Source organism: Vulpes lagopus, chromosome 1 (genome assembly GCF_018345385.1).
Source record: "Vulpes lagopus strain Blue_001 chromosome 1, ASM1834538v1, whole genome shotgun sequence".
Taxonomy (NCBI): Eukaryota; Metazoa; Chordata; class Mammalia; order Carnivora; family Canidae; genus Vulpes; species Vulpes lagopus.
In genome coordinates, this window is record NC_054824.1 from 185,063,222 (window position 1) to 185,083,130 (window position 19,909).

At 54.4% G+C, this 19,909-nt stretch overlaps 1 protein-coding gene across 1 annotated transcript in view; it reads left to right on the forward strand.

Moving 5' to 3' along the window:
• LGR6 (leucine rich repeat containing G protein-coupled receptor 6) overlaps window positions 1–19,909 on the forward strand; it is a 107,064-nt gene that overhangs the window by 50,286 nt on the left and 36,869 nt on the right. Inside the window, exon 5 of the mRNA XM_041768876.1 lies at window positions 18,457–18,672. Coding sequence (XP_041624810.1) covers window positions 18,457–18,672 — 216 coding nt within the window. The remainder of the gene's footprint in view (window positions 1–18,456; window positions 18,673–19,909) is intronic.

Here is a 19,909-nt window from a genome sequence, read left to right on the forward strand (position 1 = left end):
AGTGGGGAGGTGCCGGCACTCGGGCGGACTTGCGCACCCGCCACGCCAATTCCTTCTCGAGCCATCGGCCGTTATCGCCGGCCCCTTCCCCGGCCCCTGGCGGGCGCCGACCCACTTTCTCTCTGGATTTGTTGTTCTGGAGGCTTCGTGCAAAGGGAATCCTACGGTAGGTCGCTTTTCGCGTCTGGCCCCTTAGACTTAGCCCCACGGCCTCGGGCCTCACCCCCACGTAGCCAGGCAGGTGATCAACTCTTCACTTCTCTGCGTGGCCGAAAGATTCCACCGTATGGCCGGGCCCGGCCTGTTTGCCTGCCCGCCGGGCTGGTGCGGGGTTGCGCCTACTTTCTGGTTTTCAAGACTGACACGGCCACGGACGCGGTGCACACGCACGTAGTCAGTTGAGCATCAACCAGGAGCGCCGCAGCTGGGCCGCGTGGTCACCCTCGTGGTCGCCCTCCGTGGTCGCCCTCCGTGGTCGCCCTCGTGGTCGCCGTCTCCCCGTGGTCACCCTACGCACGACCTCTTGAAGTGGCTACAGCCTCTCCCGTCCCCCCGGCGCGGGCTGAGGGTCTGATTTCTCCCCCTCCTCGTGGACACCTGTTGCTGCCTCTTCCAGCACAGCCACCCTCGTGGGCGAAGCGGGATCGCGTCGCGGTTTTGGTTCACATTTCCAAAGCGACGCGCGAGATCGAGCGTTTTTTTCACGTGCCTGTGGGGAATTTGTTTGTTTTGCCTGGAGACGTGGCTGCTCGGATCCTTGGGCCGCTTTTGACCCAGTTGTCCCCTTTTCTCATTGTCCAGTTGTAGGAGATCTTTATATATTCTGGATACAAGTCCCTCGTCGCATCTGTGGTTTTTCAGATTATTTTCTCCTGTGCCGTGGCTTGTCTCTCCGTTTTCTTTTTCTTTTAGAGCTTTATTTATTTATTTTAGAGAGAGAGGGAGGCTGAGTGTCCCGAGGGGGGAGGGGCAGAGACAGAGGGGGAGGGAGAGAACCTCAAGCGGACGTCCTGCCGAGCAAGGGCCTGACGCGGGGCCCAGCCTCACGACCCTGAGATCATGATCTACCTGGAAATCAAGAGTCGGACGCTCCGTTGACTACGCCCAGGCCTCCCTCCACGTCCTTGATGGCGCCCGCTGAAGAACAAAAGCTTTTCGTTTTGATGAAGTCAAAGTTGCCTGTTTTTTCTTTTGTTCCATGTTCTTTTGGTGTCATATTTAAGAAACTCTCGCCTAATCCCAAGTCAGGAAGATTCATGTCTATGTCTTCTTCTAACGTTTTATAGTTTTAGGTCTTTGATCCGTTTTGAGGTGATCTCTGTAGATGCTGCGCGGCAGAGGTCCAACTTTGTGCTTTTGCATGGAGAAAGCCGGTTGCTCCGACACATTTTCATCACCCCGAAGACTATTCTTTGAAAAGACTGTTCTTTCTCCTGCGGAACTGTCTTAGTTCTTATCAACTGTCCATTAAAGTATGAATTTATTTTTAGACTCTCAAGTTCATTCGGTTGGTCCGTACGTCTACCCTAATGCCAGGACTGTGCCGTCTTGATTACTTTAGCTCTGTAGTGAAATTTGAAATTGGGAAGTGGGAGTTCTCCAGCTTTGTTCTGTTTTGAGATCATTTTGGATATTCTGGCCCCCCTGAATCTCCATGTGGATTTTAGAATCAGCTTGTCCATTTCTGTTCTTTCCTTTCTTTTCTTCTCCTTTTAGGGGTACGGGGTGGGGAGAGTCCCAAGCAGATTCCCCTGCTCAACGCGGAGCCTGTTGGGGGGGGGGCTCAGCTTCACGACCCTGAGATCATGACCTGAGCTGAAACCAGGAGTCCACGCCTTAACCTCCGCAGCCACCCAGGCACTTGTCCATTTCTGCAAAAAAAAGGACATCAGGAGTTTAATAGGGATTGTGTTGAATCTGTAGGTTAGGGCAGCCCCAGTGGCCCAGCGGTTTAGTGCCGCCTTCAGTCCAGGGTGTGATCCTGGAGACCCGGGATCGAGTCCCGCATCGGGCTCCCTGCATGGAGCCTGCTTCTCCCTCTGCCTGTGTCTCTGCCTCTCTCTCTGTGTCTCTCATCAATAAATAAATAAAAATTCTAAAAAAATCTGTAGGTTAACCTGGAGAGTGTTGCCATCTATACGATATCAGGTCTTCCAACCCATGAATATGAGATAGCTTTCCATTCATTTACATATTCTTTAATTTCTTTTAACAATGTTTTATAGTTTCTAAAGTATAGATTTTGTACTTTTTGTTAAATTTATTCCTAAGTATTTTATTCTGGTTGATACTATTATAGATGGAATTTTCTCAGTTTCATTTTTGGGTTGTTCATTGTAAGTGTGTAGAAATACAATTGATTTCCACATATCGATCTTATAACCCGCAATCTTGCTATGCTCATTTATTAGTTCTAACAGCTTCTTATTAGGTATTTTAATGTTGGATAGGGGAAGTTCCAGTCTATTTTTCAGTTATATTTTCTCATCTATTTATATTATGACACGATCTTTAGTTTTATTTTGTGAACTTACTGCCAAACTCTGCCAAAAAATCCCTTTGGGATCTTACCTGGAAAGACATTAAATCTATAAGTTGAATTGTAGACAATTCACGTATTTATAAAATTTGTTCTCATACAGGACTTATTTCTCTTCATTCAAAACATCTTTCATTCATCTCGGTAATCTTTTTGTGGTTTTTGTTTTTTTCATTAAGGACCTGTGTGTTTCTTGCTAGAACTGTTTCACAGTATTTATTGTTTTGTTTGTTCATGAGCTTTTTTAAAAAATATATTTTATTTATTTATTTGAGAGAGACAGAGAGCACGCAGACGCACAGGTTGGAGGACAGGCAGCGGGAGAGGGGGAAGCAGACTCCCCATCGAGCGGGAAACCTGATGTGGGGCTCAATTGTGGGACCAGATCACGGGACCCCAAGATCTTGACCTGAGCTGACTGAACCACCCAGGTGCCCCTGTTCACGAGCTTTATTTTGGAGGTTATTAGTGATGTAAAGAAGACACTTTCAGCATTATCTCCTGTTTGTTGTTGGAATTTAGGAAAATATTGTGGTATGCACATCCAATGGTATCTAGTCACTTTATTGAATTCTTTTATTAATCTTAAGGGTTTTACCATTGGTTGTGGATTGGATTTGGAGCTATCTAATGTTATAAATAAGAAGTATGAAAAATAAGAAGTATAACTCTTCTGTTTTCTGCCTTATGAGTAAATCAGAATTTTCAGAAAAATGATTATGATTATCAACAGTTATGACAATGAGCATATTTACCTTGTTCTGATTTTAGTAGTAAAATCTCTAAGATTTTCCCATAAAGTATGATACTTGATACATGTATTTTTAAAGATTTTATTTATCCATGAGAGACACACAGAGAGAGGCAGAGACACAGGCAGAGGGAGACGCAGGCTCCTTGCAGGGAACTCGATGCAGGACTCGATCCCGGGACCCTGGGGTCACACCCTGAGCCGAAGGCAGATGCTCAACCAATGAGCCACCAGGCGTCCCATTTCTTTTTTTTTTTTTTTTTTAATTTTTATTTATTTATAATAGTCACAGAGAGAGAGAGAGGCAGAGACACAGGCAGAGGGAGAAGCAGGCTCCATGCACCGGGAGCCCGATGTGGGATTCGATCTGGGATTCGATCCCGGGTCTCCAGGATCGCGCCCTGGGCCAAAGGCAGGCGCCAAACCGCTGCGCCACCCAGGGATCCCAGGCGTCCCATTTCTTAACATAAATAGTACTTATCATTTTGAGAAAGCATCCCTTTATTTTAGTATTTTAAGTCTTTTTAAAATTAGGATTAGGTGATGTTACTAGAGTGATTTTTCAGTATATATTGAGATTATATATACTGAACCCGTTACACTGTAGTAGAATTCGTTATTTTAATTATTACAGTATTCTTGGAGTTACCCTGTCTTCGTGGCGGTAGATGGTAGATTATTCTCACCGTATTATTCTGTTGCCAGTGTTATATTAGAATATTTGTGTACTAATAAAATATTCATGAATGAGAATGATCTGTAGGTCATTTTCAGTGCTTTCATTGATAGCTTTTGATACTAGGGTAACTGAGTTCAAAGAGTGAATTGGGTGTTGTTCCAGCTTTTTTTTTTTTTTCCAGCTTTTTCTATTCCTGCAACAGTTTATAAAGGAAGCGTGGAAGTTGTTTTTTACTTGGAGGTTGGGAGAACTCACTGATAAATTGTCTGGTCCCAGACCTTCTTTGAGAAGTGAATCCTTTGATAACGTTCCTAAATTGTTCTTCTTTACAATTAAAAATTTTGCCAGAATGTGACTAGCTACGAATTTCTTTTCATTCAGTTTACCTTTTAAACAATATAAACAGTATATTTTTTTTGGCCTCAAAATACTTTGTTTTGTGTCTTCCCCTCCCAGGTAGAGCTACCTCGGGCTTCTGCTCCATTCACTCTGGCTTTAATCCTCTGGAATACCTATAGTTCTTAAGCTCAAATTCAATTCTCTCTCCTATTTATCTCTCCTAATTTTCATAACTTTCATCTTTTATTCTGACTTCAAAGATCAGGTCTCATGTTTATTCTCCGCGTTGCTGATTCAGTTTTCTGCGTGCCAGTTCTACTATTATTACCTACAATGCAAATCTCCATTTTGCTCTTTCAACTTTACATTCCTTGCAGCATTCCCACATCCCACCCAGTTCCCTTTGCATTTCAGCTTGTCTTCCAGATATACCTTTATTTTTTCCCATTTTAATGCTGTTGTTCTTCTGTCTCAGCTTTTTTTCTTCTTTGGACGTTTGCTTCTATTTCGCAAAGGTCATAATTTCCTGTACCTTACTAAGGATGCCAGATAAGCTTCTATTTTTTTTTCCTCATTCTAGTAATAAATTATTTTCAGAGATTTGATCTTTCTCTGGGTTTTGAGATGCTATGACCCCTTTTTTGTTCTTCAGATTTTTTTTTTTTTAAAAGTGCTTGGAAGTTTTTCTTTATCTTTTGAAAAACTATATTTAAAGAAATGTGGCAAAATACATATAACATAAAATTTACCATCTTAACCGTATTTAAGTATGTAGTTTAGCGGCATGAGGTACATCCATAGTGTGTAACCGTCACCAGCATCCATCCACAGATCTCTTCTCATCTTGCAAAACCGAAACTCTGTGCTCATTAAACACTAACTCCACGTTTCCTCCTTACCCCCGGTCCCTGGCAACCCCCCCTCTGCTTCCCGTCTATGAGTTTATTACTCGAGGTAGCTCTCACATGAGCGTGACCGCTGTATTTCATGCAGCATCAGGTCTCCAAGGTTCATTTATGCGATAGAATGGGTCAGAATTTCCTTCCACTTATAGCTGAGTGATGTTCCGTGGTATGTGCCTACACGTATACCATATTTATTTATCCATTCATTCGTCAATAGATGCTTGGATTGCTTCCACCTTTTGGCTCTTGTGAGTAATGCTATGGACACGGATTAACAACTCTATCTTGGAGTTTGTGCTTTTTCTCCTTATCTTTGAATAGAGTGGATTTTCTCTCGGTGCAGTAATTGTCACCAGGGAGGTGATGTGAGTTGCATTGTTTTGCTCTCTAGCCTCCTGGTGCTCGTTCAGTCAGCTTCTCAGATACACAGGCGGAAAGCTGGTTGGTGTGTACAATTCCCAGGCCAATTTTCAACATCTAAGTGAAGACTCATCTGGTGTAGCTCTGGTGTCCTGCAGTGGAATCTTACTCCCCACCCAGGGAATAGTTCCCTGATTCCTTCAACCGAGGACTCTGTGAAAGCCTACACCAGTGGTTGGCTACCCTGGCTGAACATTAGGATCACTGGAGGAAATTTTAAGTGATCACATGTGATCATATGTTTAGGCCCCGCCCTGAACAAATTGACTCAGAAATTCTAGGGGTAGGCCCAGGCACCATGGGGTTAAGTAGCTCCTCCGGTGATGCTACCGTGAAGAGCTATCTCAAGAGGCATGACCAGGGATCCCTGGGTGGCGCAGCGGTTTAGCGCCTGCCTTTGGCCCAGGGCGCCATCCTGGAGACCTGGGATCGAATCCCACGTCGGGCTCCCGGTGCATGGAGCCTGCTTCTCCCTCTGCCTGTGTCTCTGCCTCTCTCTCTATCTCTCTGTGTGACTATCATAAATAAATAAATAAAAATTAAAAAAAAAAAAAAAAAAAAGAGGCATGACCACTAAGGCTGCCCTCTCTCGGCCACAGGACGGTCCTTGCCTGGGGGAAACTCACCTCCCAGGGTGAAGGTGCCGCTTCCAGTCCTTCCCCCCACCTTCCTGCCATGTTATTTTCAGGGTGTTGAAGTTTTTGGGTGAATGCCGAAATGGGGAATAGGGTGGTGGTGGTGGAAGGCACACCTGGTACCTCAGCAAGCATCATTCACACAGTATAGGAACACAACTGTCCGGTTCCTGGATTCTGGTTCGGAATAGATAGATGGGGAGGGAAGACTCGGTTCCATCGACCTCAGAGCTAGCACAGGCCTGAGAGCCTGGTTAAGTGTTGCTTTTGGTCAAGGTCTAAGTTTTCATCTTAAATCTGGGTCTTTACAGATGTTTTAATGAGAAGGTGGTTAAGTTTTCCCCCATTTGAACTGAAAACAACTTCAGTATGTTCTACTTGTTTCTTTCATTTCCCTCCTAGGCCAGAGGATAGGGCTTATGGCTAGGCCCCCTGTGCCAGTGATTTTAGCATGGAGTTGGGGGACAGTGAGTACTTACAGATCAATCAGAAAGGACTGAGACGATGAGTGTAGGAAGGACCAGAACCATGTAGGGCTGGGTCAGGAAGTTCCTGAAGGAGAGGAGTTTTAAGTAGAGCTTTGAAGAGAGGAGGGAGAAGCATATTTCAAATAGTGGCACCAACCTTTCAAAGGAACAGAGATCAATAAACCATGAACTCTGGAACAAGGAAGGAGGTGGAGAGGCATATTTTCCAGATGAAATGGAGAGGGGGAGACCTTCAGAGAAATGAGGCTGGTGAGAGGATCATTCCAGGAAAGGAATCTTAGAACCGAAGCTTAAAAGGCTTGGAATTTACTGGAAGCCACGAATGACTCTGATCAAGAGAAAGGCAAGATCACAACATGGTCAGGGGAGGGTGAGTTGGTTCTCTAGTCTGTGTGGATGGATGGACTGACGGATGGATGGACGGATGAGTGGATGAGTGGATGGATCAATGGTGGATAGACTGATGGGAGGTACAGAGGTTGGGGAGGAAGGGATTGATGCATCTATCCCTAGTTCTCATACTGGTCCACAGGGAGCCACGGAGCCCCTAGAAATGAGGAAGGAGAAAACAGACTGTGGGAGGGACTGGAACCCTGTGTTGGGGAAGCCAGATCCAATCGAGACTTTTTCCTTTCCTTCTTCTCCTCCTCTTCCCATGGTACATTTAGTATTAATACGTGGCTTGGTTTTCCATGGTACCTATTACTGCAGAGTCTGCTGGGATGGCCTTTAAGTATTTTTAAGGGCCGCGATGTTGCTTATATTCCATAAGCCTGTGACATCACTGCCCCCTCTCTGGAGAGGCAAGTTGGGAAAATCCCCATCTGCCTCTACCTCTACCAACTACAGGCGCCTTTGCCGAGGGCAAGCATCCAGGCCCAGGCAACCACAGGACCCAGCTCTCGAGCCTATCCCAGACAGCCCCGGAAGGTCCCCAGAAGCCAGCCTGATGTCTAGAATCCAATGGCTAGAGGCTGGGGGCTGGATGAGATGGGTTTTTGTAGTCCCCACCCGAGGATTCCGGGATCGTCACCCACAAAGCTGGCCTTCTGCCCAGATCTGTAGGTCTATGGCTTCAGGGGAAGCTCATAAAGGCTGTACACAGAGTCTGCTCCCTGCCGCCCTCCTGGCAGGGTGGGTAATTATTTTTATATATTGCTGCCGATTAAAACACAAGGACTGACTTGGAGGAATGCTCAGGTATCGTCCTTTGATGTATACAAAGGAAGCGCCTTCCCTGCCTCCTGGGGTTGTTCTTGCACATCCATCACTTCTCCTGACAGATGGAGAGAAGGGTGATTTGGGCATTAGCATAGCCTGGAGAACCAGTTGAAATTGCCTTCGTTTTAATATCCCACCTTTGATCTGTTGAAAGGCTGACAGTGAGAGGGGAAGGATCTTACTAGGTGGCATAAATCAGAAGTGATGAAATGACTTTCCTCCAACAAATTCAGACCTTCCCCTGTGTAGGGAGAAGGAAGGAAAAGTGTTGCTGTAGCTCTAAGCTGCCATTTGCCCTTCAATCATGGGCGCGAACACAAAGATTAATTGAAGGCTCCGTCAGTTCCCCCTAACCTGCCCCTGCAGGAAAGCTGGAGTTCTCTAAGCTTCTGGTAGCTCAGTCGGTTCTCTGCCGCCCGTGCTCTCTGTCACCATGGGACCCATCCATCCCCCGCAGAGTGTTCAGGTTCCAGCTCCCAAGAGCATTAGTTTCTAGACTGTCAGAAGTTGTGCCACTCTGTGAGGGCCTGGTGATGGGTTCTAGGGGTGCAGAGACAAGGCTGGGACCCTTATGTTGGACTGTGTTGGGAATGGCTCTTGGAGACCAAGCTCTTCGTAAGACCTCAGCCAGCAACATAGCGAGGGGGGTAGCCATCCTCCTGTGTGGGGTCTCTGGGGTCTCGTAGCAATGTCTATGGGGGCAGAGGTTGATGAACGTCTCCCAAGTGAACAAGGGTAGGAGAGAAGTGAACTCTGGACTCAAAGCCAAGAACCTTCTTTGGTTCTACTGCCTATGCACTCTCTGAGCTTGGATGGTCACCAATTTTCTCTTGGTTGAGGAGGGTCCCTTTCAGCTCCCACTTCTGTGACTGGTGGTCTCTTCTCAGCAGGCGGTTCCCTGAGCAGTGCTGGAAGCATTCATGATTCCATCGATTAGGAAAAAAAAAACAAAAAACAAAAAAACCAACCCACAGGTTGAATGCCCACCGTGGGCCAGTTTCAGGGAAAGAGACGGCAAAGCCCATGCCCTCAGGGGTCCTCCGGTCTAATAAAAAGAAAAGCAATCAGAGTGGGAGTTTGGTAAAGTTGCTCAAAGGCCCAGTGTTGGCCTTAACCTTCTCCCACCTAGACCAGTCACCCCTCCCAGCTCTCTCTGGCCCCAAACTCCTTGCATTTCAAGTCTATGTCCCGTTTCCAGAAGTTTTCTGTCAAAAAGCTGTTCTCCATTAAAAATCTACCTAATAATACTTGCCAGATTTAAAAAAAAAAATTTAATAGACAACTTCTACACTCTAAAAGGGAATATTGTCCAGTAGGTAGAATTTTAGTCATCTTAAAATGCTTGGGGGCTATGGGGGTGGGGATTGGCTGCCCTAAGCCTCTGCATGACACCACATGCTTAGACGTTGGCCTGCTTAGTAAGCCCTTGTCTTGGGTACACGGAGACCCGGCGCAGAAGACTTGTCCAAAGAAGGTATAAACACCTAGAAGGTATAGACACAGAGCGAGAAAGACACTGAAAGCTACCCCCCCCCCCCCCCCCGGCCTTGGCAGGTAAAGAAACCGAACCCAGAGAAGGAAGAGACCTGAGATCAAGGGCTCTGTGCGTCCGTAGGCATAAGCCCTTGGCCGGCTTCCCCTCCCCAACCAGACGTCTGTTTCTCAACCTGAGTTGAGAAATGCCGAACCTCAGTGCCCACACGTTCAGGTTCAGATTCATAAAGCCCCCAAGGACCAGCACATTTTCTTCCCAACCACTTTCCCGTCTTACCCAAGCCCTTGCTCCTGGCGCGCACAGCCAGGTCACGTGTTGTGCTCTGGTCAGCGCCTTGGCACACACTCCTCTCTCGGCCAGAGATGCTGGTTTCTTGTCCGCTTGGTGAGAATTCGGTTCTTTGTCAAGGAGAAACGTGGCTCTTCTGGGAAACCTGTCCTGCCTTCCCTTCGCTGGACGAATGATCCTCACCCTTCTGCTTGTTCCCCCAACTCTTGGTACAGGCCCCACATGGATTCTCTCTCTCTGTCTCTCTGTCTCTGTCTCTGTCTCCGTCTGGCACACACACTGCATCACAATGGGTAATTCTATTGATTAATTTATTCATCCTCACGTCCATGAACCAAATCTCATTCATGTCTGTGACCCTAATGTCTTGCATTGAGCCTAACTAATTTCTTAGAGCCACATTGTCCAGGACGGCAGCCACTAAGCATGTGTGTCAATTAAAATTAAATAAATTTAAAAATGCGGTTCCTCAGCCACGGCACCATTTCTTTCCTTCTTTCTTTTTTTTAAGATTTTTATTCATAGAGACAGAGAGAGAGAGAGAGAGAGAGAGAGAGAGAGATGAAGGGAGAGAGGGAGAGAGAGAGAGGCAGAGACACAGGCAGAGGGAGAAGCAGGCTCCATGTGGGGACCCCGACGTGGGACTCGATCCCGGGTCTCCAGGATCGCGCCCCAGGCTGCAGGCGGCGCTGAACCGCTGCGCCCCCCGGGCTGCCCGGCAGCGACATTTCGAGCGTTCGATGGCCACGTGTGGCTAGTGGCTACCATTTTGGACGCTGTGGCTGTTGAACGTTTCTCTCGTCACACAGAGCCCTGTTGAACCTGGAAGAGACGAGAGACATAGAGCCCCCGGGGGGGATCCGCGGCGTGACGGGTCCCTAGCGCCCAGCTACAGACGCGTCGCTGCCTGGCCCGGGGACATGTGTGAAGGGAAACCTCCAAGAACCGGGTCTGGAGGCTGATCACTGGCTTCGAGGCCGGGTTGCTGCTTCTAGTGCAGACGCCCCGCGACACCTTTCCCGGCGAGAGCCCCGAGCGTGAGCCCCGAGCGTCGGCTCCCTCGCAGCCCCCCGGCCCGCGCTCCCTGGCTGCGAAATTTCTTTTCATAGAATGGAACAGGCCCTCCTGGGCCAGTGCTGATGCTCGGGCCTTGCTAAGGGGGAGCCTCATCCGTGACTCAACCGAGTCGTGGCCCCTTCGAGGGGAGCGGCTCCGGTTCAAGGGTTGCTGAGCGTCTCCCTTTTCCCTTCCCCGAGCCTTGGCCTCCTGGGACAGGAACCTAAGCCGTTGGCTGAGACGAAGGTTGGACTCCCTACCACGCACCTCCCACGGCCCCGTGAGCTAGGCATCGGGGTGTGGGGCGGCCCGACGTGCCCCAGCCCATGAGCAGCACGGGCGAGACTTCTAGAACGATGCAACTGAGCCTGGACCCGGTGCATCAGGGTTCCCGGCCTGGCAGCCTTGGAAAACTAAGTGTGCTTTGCCACGGTGTCTCACACACACCTCCCCTGTCTGTGCCCTTTCTGTTCTCCTGGGCCCTGTCTCTCTAGAACCTTCTTTTTTCATAAGGAGACCTCTTTGAATTCTGTGCTTGAGACAGCCTCCCAACTCCCTCCGCCTTCACCCAGCGCCCCCACCCCATCTCAACACAGGAGCCTCCGTGGTCTCCTCAAATGCTGAATTCAGAACCTGTGACCCGGCATTATCTGCCCCTTTCTGCTTTTATAAAAATTATTTATTTATTCAAGAGAGAGACACAGAGAGAGAGAGAGACACAGGCAGAGGGAGAAGCAGGTTCCATGCAGGGAGCCCGACATGGGACTCGATCCCGGGACCCCAGGGTCACGCCCTGGGCCGAAGGCCGACGCTCACCCGCTGACCCCCCGGGCGCCCCTGTGCCTCCTTCTCCGCACGTTTGACGGGGATAGGACGATTCCTACTCCATCGGACTGGGGTGGAGGTTAGAGATAAAAATCCGTGTCCGACGCGGAGCGCACCTGCCGAGCCGAGCACAGCTCTCGGTAACTGTCAGCTGGAGTCTTTATATTGTTTCATGAAATAACGGAGCAGAGCCTGAGAGCGTGCGCAGGGGGTCGGTTAGCTGCGTGCACCCCGGCCCTGAGCGCGACGTGGGCCCAGCCGGAGGCTTCAGTGAACGCGCAGTGGATTTAATCCAATCCACTGGATTGAATTTTTTAATCCTTTTTGATTGAACTAAATCCAATCCCATTGGATTCAAGACCAAAGGAATGACACTCGGTGGTTGAGACTAACGTACCAAGGGGCATTTCAGGCGACCTGACGGGCCGTGGGGTGACATCTGGGGGCAGTGGAGGCTGTGGAGCCCCGCGGGGAACCGCCCAGGGCCTCCACGGAGAGGCTGGGGTCCCCACACCGGAGCCGGGGTCCCAGGGAGAAGGTGGAGGAGGGGCCTGAGCCGGGGGTCCGCCCGCCACCCTCCGCAGGCAAGGCCAGGCCCGGGGAGCCCCCACCCCGTCAGAGCCCCGGCTTGCGGAGGCTGGTGGGCGGCCCGGGGCTCCTCCTGCAGGTGCCGGCCTGCCCCCCGAAGCCTCGCTGCGCCTGGCAGGCCTGAGCCGGGCTGTGGGCCCCCGGGCAACGCCCGCTCCCGTGCAGTGGTTCCCCCCAGAATAACCATTTGCACAGTGGCCGCCTTTTGTTCTTGATCCATCTTCCCCGTCCTTCCTCCCCGCCTGTCCCCCAGGGGGGCCTGCGATGCCCCCCGTCCTCCACCCCCCGCGCTGTCTCCTTCATCCTGCTGAAGGCCGCCCTGAGCCTCTGCCGGCCCCGGGGGCTTCGAGGGACGCCCCACTGACAGCCTTGGGCCTCCAGGGGGGCCTCCCAGCCCTTCCTACCCCCTCGAGATCAGGTCTGGCGGGACCGGATGGAGGACGGGGCTCTGCTCCCGCCATCTAGGAATTCAGACTCACTTTGGAGAAGGGGCTTCGCATTTCTGTGGTGTGTGGGGCTGCCCGTCGTGCCGGGGCCCGGGGGGACAGCAGCTGCGAGGAGGGAAGGAGGGAGCCAGGCTGTAGTGGGGCTTGGGGCAGAGAGCACCCCGCAGGGGACCTCAGCAGGCCGCAGGCAGGGAGCTGACCTGGGCGCCCTCTCTCTGACCTTCCTGTCCTGATGGGCTGAGGGAAGGGGACACCCGGAGCCTGAGGTTGGCCGGGGGCACCTCTGGGAAGGGGGGGGGGCACGGCCCGGAGGCGCCCGGCAAACAGCCTGTGGTAGAGGAGGGGCAGGAGTCGGCCGGTCCCAGCCCCCGGGGCCCCGAAAGCCCAGCCGTGTGCGCCCCCCCCCTCCAGCCCCCCGTCCGCCTGAGGATCCGGTCCTGTGGTCACCCTGCCTTCCCACAGCACGTGGCTCGGAACTGAGAGGGGACCCAGGTCACACGTGGCCCGAGTGTGCCAGGACAGCCCGGCCCCTGCCTCTTCCCCCTGCCGCTCTCCTGGTCCTGCCTTGGGACACACTGACCTTTGGAGTCAAAGTCACCCTGTGTCCAGGGACCGGGACTAGGAGGCGGGCACTGAGCTTAGTGCCTCACGTGAATGATCCCCTCTAAGTGGACACCTGGCGATGTCCATAGGTCAGCTGGTGGCCCACTAGGACCCCTGGATCTGTCCCTCTAGTACTTGACCAAGATCTGGTAGGAAATGAGACACGCGCAGGGAAGAAATTCCAGAAAGGGCCCATCAGGCAGTCGCGGGCTCTGCGGGCTGCAAGGGACTCGGGTTTTCAAACATAAACACGCTTCCCACAGCTCGGAGTGTCTGCCCCTCCGTCACCCAATCCTTTCAGGGAAGCTGGGCTGGCGGAGGGAAGCGGAGAGGAGCCCGGGTGGGAGTCCAGGCCTGCCACTCCCCGGGGCTTTCCCTCGGTCTCTGGGGCCTGGGTTTCCTTGCATAAAATGAGCGAGGCTCCCGGGCTCCGTGGGCCCACATCGTGCACTTCCGAGTCGCACCACTGTCCGTCTGGGTCGGGCGGTGCGCGGCCTCTCGTCGTCTAACCCCAGGCCCTCCTGCTGCCATGTGCTCCCTGTTGGGGGTTTATCTCGCTCTAGCCCGGCGGGCCGGGTCCCCATGTCACCGGTTGTCTGGTGACTTTCAGACCACCTGCCCCTCGGGACTTGGACTTGGCAGGAAGGTGCCTCCGCCCCACTTGGCCTTTCCCAGCCCCGTCCCCCCGCGGCCAGAGCGCAGGCCTGGGCCGGGGGAGGTGGGAGCAGTTGGCCGCAGAGGCTGAGCTGTTTCCCGGAGCCGGAGCCGAGCAAGCCCCAGCTGGCCCGGAGGCCCCTGCGGCCCTGCCCTGTTACGGCAGGTAAGGGATCGTCCCCGGAGCCCGGCCACGTGGGCCGGGAAGGGCTGTCGGGGGGCGGACTTTGCTCCAGAGCTCGGTTGGGATAGTTGCCCTTTTCTTCCTGCCAAACCAGAGTCCGTCTGGACGGGCTCCCCCACCCACGGGGACCTGCTCAGAAGTCCATTGGTCCCAAGCGGTGAATCCGGGCTGCTCCAGCTCCGCCCACCCACCCCACCCCCACACACAGCATGGGAGCCCGGCCCACCTGCCCCTCGAGGGCCCCGGGCAGCCGGAGCCCCGGTCAGGGGAGTCAGCTGGCTCCTTCCCAGAGCACCCTCCCTGCTCCACGGGGCCCTCTCGGGGCTCCCCTGGGTCCGGAGGTCCCTGAGGGACAGGGGAGGGGGGAGACAGAAGCCACAGTTCTCCTCTCCCCCCTGCTGCCTCCCCACACCTCTCTAGGGTCCCTGGGGAGCCCACTTCGAAGGGGGGTTTAGTCCTCACAGCTGAACCTACCAGAAGGACCCATAATTGCCAGATGCCCAGAGTCTCCCTTGGGTCCCCAGGGCCCCCGTGGACAGCTCCTTGTTAGAAGGGAAGGTAATGCTGGGTCGCAGGCCCGGGGGTGGCGTTTGTGGGCATCTGACCAAAATCGACCCCGGGGGGGGCGGCGGTGTCAGGACGGAGCTGGGGAAACCCACCCCAGGTTAAGAGAGGGCCGCAGTGGCTGGGTGTGTCCGGCTGAGGCCAGGCTTCCTCCCCCCCCGCCCCCCCCCGGGACCGGGTATCGCCCGGGACCTGCTCCTTCCAGCAAGTTCTTCCTCACGTACCCGAAATTCAGATGTAGCTGGGCACCATCGCGACATGGCTCGGGGCGTGTTGATACTAAAGGTTACTTGCTGCGTGTCCGGAATTTAGACGGCAGCGTGGTTTTCCTTGCTCGGTCCGGCCACGCTGTGCGGGGCCCGCCGCCCGCGCAGGCCTGGGCCTGGGTGACACGCCTGGGCTTCCTGCTCGGCCCCAGAATCCGGGGCGGCCGACGGCCCGTTGCTCCCCCCCTTCTTGCTCTGCCGGCTGGCCCCATCTCCCCTCGGGCGCGTCCCTGTCCCCAGGAAGCAGGACCCGGCTGCAGCCCCAGGCGGGCTCCCCCACTGGGCCCCGGGGGTCGCCCGCCTTCCAGAGCATTCCCGCCAGCAGAGCAGAAAGGGGCCTGGAGGCTCGTCCCGTCCCCGCCCCGGGAGCTATCACCGAGCCAGCCTTGTCCCAGGCCCTCCGGCCTCCGGGGTCGCAGGGGACGCGGAGACCGTCTAACGGAGCCAGAGGTTCTGCGTGAAGGTGGCGCTGCGCGGGTGCGGGTGCTCGTGTGTCCTCACCCAGAAGGGGGTGGGAGGGGCAGCCCCGGAGCCCCCGGAGCCGCGAGGGACAGCGCCACTCCCTGGACCTCCCCTCGGTCCACACAGCGGGACCTGGATCCCCGGCTCGGTCACACGGGCAGCAGGTGGTCGCGCCCCTCGTGCCCCCGGCGCCAGCCTCACGCGGTGCTGAGCTACCCCGGGTCGCTGCGGGCCGGATCACGCACGGGCCCTGGAGCTGCACCTGGCACCGGCCGCTGTGGTGTCGGGTGTCGCCACAGGGCCACACGGAGAGGGCGCGCCTCCCCTGGGGCCTCGGGCCTCCTGAACCGCCTCTGGGTACGCCTGTCCTGGTCCCTGTCCCCAGGGCCTTGCTGGGCCTTATCCCGTCGTCGACCTCCTGGGGATGTCTGAGATCCCGGCCCACCTCTCCCACCCACACCGCCCGTGTTCTCCTGCCCCGAGGCCTTGGCTATGACACCCCACTGTGCACCCCCGCTGGTCTGCACGCCGGCTTGCCTCGGGGCCGTCTCAAGGGCACGTTGCCCGTGGCTCGAAGTCAGACGTGGGGCTCAGCCTCTGTCTGCGGTCTCTGAGGCCCAGACGCTGCCCCGGCGGGGAGGAGGGAGGTGGGGCAGCGGCATCTTATGGGATGCTAGGAGCCTCCCGGAACTGCTGGATGACTTTCTTGTGCCAGGGAGCCTGCCAAGCCACCCGGTGCCATCCCAGGGCAGGAGCAACAGGAGTCACCGCTCGGAGCGGGACGGGACACCAGAGTGGCCACAAGCCTCTCTGCCTAGGGCTGCCCCCTCTGCAGAGAGGCGTGTGCAGCAGCTCTCCGCCGACCTTCCTGCCTCCCGCCCCGTCCTCTTTCCAGCAGGGTCTGAAGAAATCCGGCTGCTTCTTCCTCAGCGCCCTTCGGCGGCTCCGTCCTGTCCCGGGAACTGGGCTCTGGCTCCACCTTACACTCTCCTCCCCTGCTTCCCCTCCCCCCAGTGCTTCCAGCCCCCGCAGGGCTGTACCCTGGGCGTCCCACAGGCCTTCCCTCTGCTTGGAGTCCGTTTCCCCATGTCCTCCCCGGCCAGGTCCTCCTTCTCCTGGAGGGCCTCCCGGATGCCCACGCCCCGTGCTTCCCCCGCCAGCTCTGCCCATGACTTTGTGGGCAGGGACTTTGTCTTCTTCCTGGCTGATGCTTACCCAGCACTTCCCAAACCTGTCTGCGCACGGAAACATCTGGGGTGTTCTTTCGAACCGAGTCGCGGGGGCGCTTGGGTGGCTCGGTTGCTTTAGCGTCCAGCTCTTGACGTCGGCTCAGGTTTGCATCTCAGGGTGGCGAGTCCAAGCTCCATGTTGGGCTCCATGCTGGGAGTGGAGCCTACTTAAGAAAAAACCAGATTCCTAGGCCCTTTCTGGACCTTCTGAACTACACCATCCTGGGGAGGAGCTCAGGAGCCTGCATTCTCCCCAGGTTCCAGCCAGTCAGACCATCGAGAGTGTGGTGACCACCACTGGTGGACGTATCTGTAGAGACAGGCCGTGCCAGTAGACGGCACTCGCCAAAGGGTTTTTGGTCCTCTCGGGTCAGGTTTGGAGTGGGAGGTCTTCCCTAATCGCTAATTCCTAAAGGATGATCCACATCAGTTTGCTCTCCCAGCGAAGGTTCCAGCGTTGACCTGTTCACCCCCCTCGGTGGTGAGCCAGGGAGTTTCTCCCCGTGGTCCTTAAGACGTGTGGCAAGAAGGGCCCTGGTGACATAGCTTAGGGAGGAGACAGCACTGCTGGACCTTCTTCCGCCCACCCCGCACCCCCAGTCACATCAGATGTCCCTTAGGTTCAGGGTTATGGAGTCTTAGGGCCTTTGTGGACAAAGGCTGGGTGTCAGTGACTTGGGTGCCATAGACGTGGGGGACACCCATGTCTCAGGGGCAAAACCTCCCTCAAGATAGAAAAATTCGTGAGTAGGTCCATAATCACAGGCCAGCTTGTCTGCTCCCTGTGGGACCAGCTACCTCGGGTGATCCCATTTCAGCCCAAGTCCCAGACCAGGACTCAGAAGACAATAAATAACGTATTGATAGGGATCCCTGGGTGGCGCAGCGGTTTGGCGCCTGCCTTTGGCCCAGGGCGCGATCCTGGAGACCCGAGATCGAATCCCCCGTCGGGCTCCCGGTGCATGGAGCCTGCTTCTCCCTCTGCCTGTGTCTCTGCCTCTCTCTCTCTCTCTGTGACTATCATACATTAAAAAAAAAAAAATGTATTGATAAAGGACATCATAGCTGGGACACACCTGTAAAAAGCTAAGATGGGCAGTCTCCTCGTTTTGCCGGGCTGAACTTCTAAATCTCCTATAATGGGCATCACAAGTTCTCCCGTCACCCAGGAATCTCTGGTGTCTCGCAGACGGGATCGCCACCATCTGTTGACCTGTTCAAGGTCAAGGACTCCAACCATAGCATATGGGGGTGATCAACTGAGCAAGAAGGCCCAGGACTTTGGCAGGAGCTTCATCAAACTGCTCGGTCCTTGAAGAGACCAGGAGCAAGCGGGGCTAGGGTTGGGTGACAGGGAGGGGCTTGGATGCTGGGGGAGGCATTTTCTTTGGATAGGTCCGGAGGGAGGAGATTTCCCTCTACGAGTGGTGGGAGCATCCCTACTATATGGCCTTGAACCGGAAGGGTTGGGAAGAGTAGTGTGGAGCTGGTGGAAGAGTCGACCCAAAGCCGGGGAGCTATGGCATCGATTTAGAAGCCTGGGGCTGGGCCACGGGTTCAAAACTGGGCCTGGGAGGAAGAGTTGGTGCCATCCAGAGGAACACATGGCATAAAGGATCAAGAATTATGGGTTGGAAGGGAGGCGAATCATGGGAACTTGGGGAGGTGTGGTATAGGATAAGTGGTGGCCAAGTCGCGGCTTTAGTCCTAGGGCACCCCAAAGGCCCCGTTGGGGTCCAGGCTGGCCCAGCTCAGCTCAGGCCCACACCTCAGTCTGCATCTTGCCCTGGATTGATCCTCTGCATCCTCTCTCCACCAGGCGCCTAGATGCCAACCTCATCTCCCTGGTCCCGGAGAGGAGCTTTGAGGGGCTGTCTTCCCTCCGCCACCTGTGGCTGGACGACAATGCACTCACCGAGATCCCTGTCAGGGCCCTCAACAACCTCCCTGCCCTGCAAGCCATGACCCTGGCCCTCAACCGCATCAGCCACATCCCTGACTACGCCTTCCAGAACCTCACCAGCCTTGTGGTGCTGTGAGTGCTGCTCCGCCCCCACCCCGACGCCCACCCCCACCCCCGGCCGGGTCCTGCTGGGGCTGCATGTTTACCCCAAAGTTGGGTTGGAAGCCTGGATAGCTTTGCTCTTCTCTACAAGGCACCGAACCTTCTGGCCTCAGGTTCTCCTTTTTAAAATGAGGGTGGTCATCCCCTGTGGACCCCATGGGAGTTATCATGAGGCCAAATGACAGTAGGGCTGCCGAAGGGCTCCGAGAAGCCAAAACCCTCCAATCAGAAAATGGGAATTAAGCTACTCGTTTCTCACTGTGCAATTATAGTCACTGTCCCAGGCTGATTGGAATAGAGGTCAGCGGTCTCGTAAGCGATTTCCACTGTTCTCAGCCATCGGGGGACGCAGCCTTACGCTTCGGCACCGGGATGGGATACATCGTGTCTTTTCCCGGGCTTGGAGGAGCGGGGGAAGCCATCACTTGTAATTAGACGGCAGAGGCCCGGCAGGGTAATTCCCTGGGAGGTAGTATCCCTGGCAGGAATTGGGGACCGGCCTTACCTCTGCCCCCCAGTGAGAACCTTAGAGTGCAAATTAGCTCCCAGCTAATTGCTCTGAACGATTGGTAAGTTCGCGGGGTAATTACTAAGGGCTTGGAGGTCATGTGTAATTGCTTTGGGGTACACACTAATTGCTACGGGAACATCTGTGGCCGTGACTCTGCGAAACGGCCACCTTGCCTGCCCGGCTCTTGGAAATCTGGTCTGATTTTTCTGGATGATGCGTAGGTCCGTCTGAGAGCCGGGAACTCAGCCACCAATTTGTCTAATTCTTTGTCCTGGGAGACTGGACAGCCAAGGTGAGCATCCTCAGGGATCACGTCCTTCTATCGGGGTGGCCGTTCCATCCCTCCTCCTGGGAGTCAACGGGGGTGTTTATAGAGGGTGAACGGAGCAAGGTGACCAACTCTCATTTTGGTGACAGCCTGAGGGAATGGGGTCAGGTGGGAAAATGAGGGCCACAGGAGGGGTCCCGGACGGCTGAGCAGCAGCAGGTGTTTCTAGAACCCCTTTGTGGGACGCTGAAGAGTCGAGGAAGCATGAGAGCAGCTGCTGCCCCGCAGGGGCTGACAGTCTAGTTGAAACCGCAGAATAAATGTGGGAAATGGCAGCCGATGATGGGATGTCACCTGTGCCGGGATAGCTGGTGATGGTGACGGATCCGTGCAGCGGTGGCTGGAGCAGGTAGGGGCTGTAGGAAGGC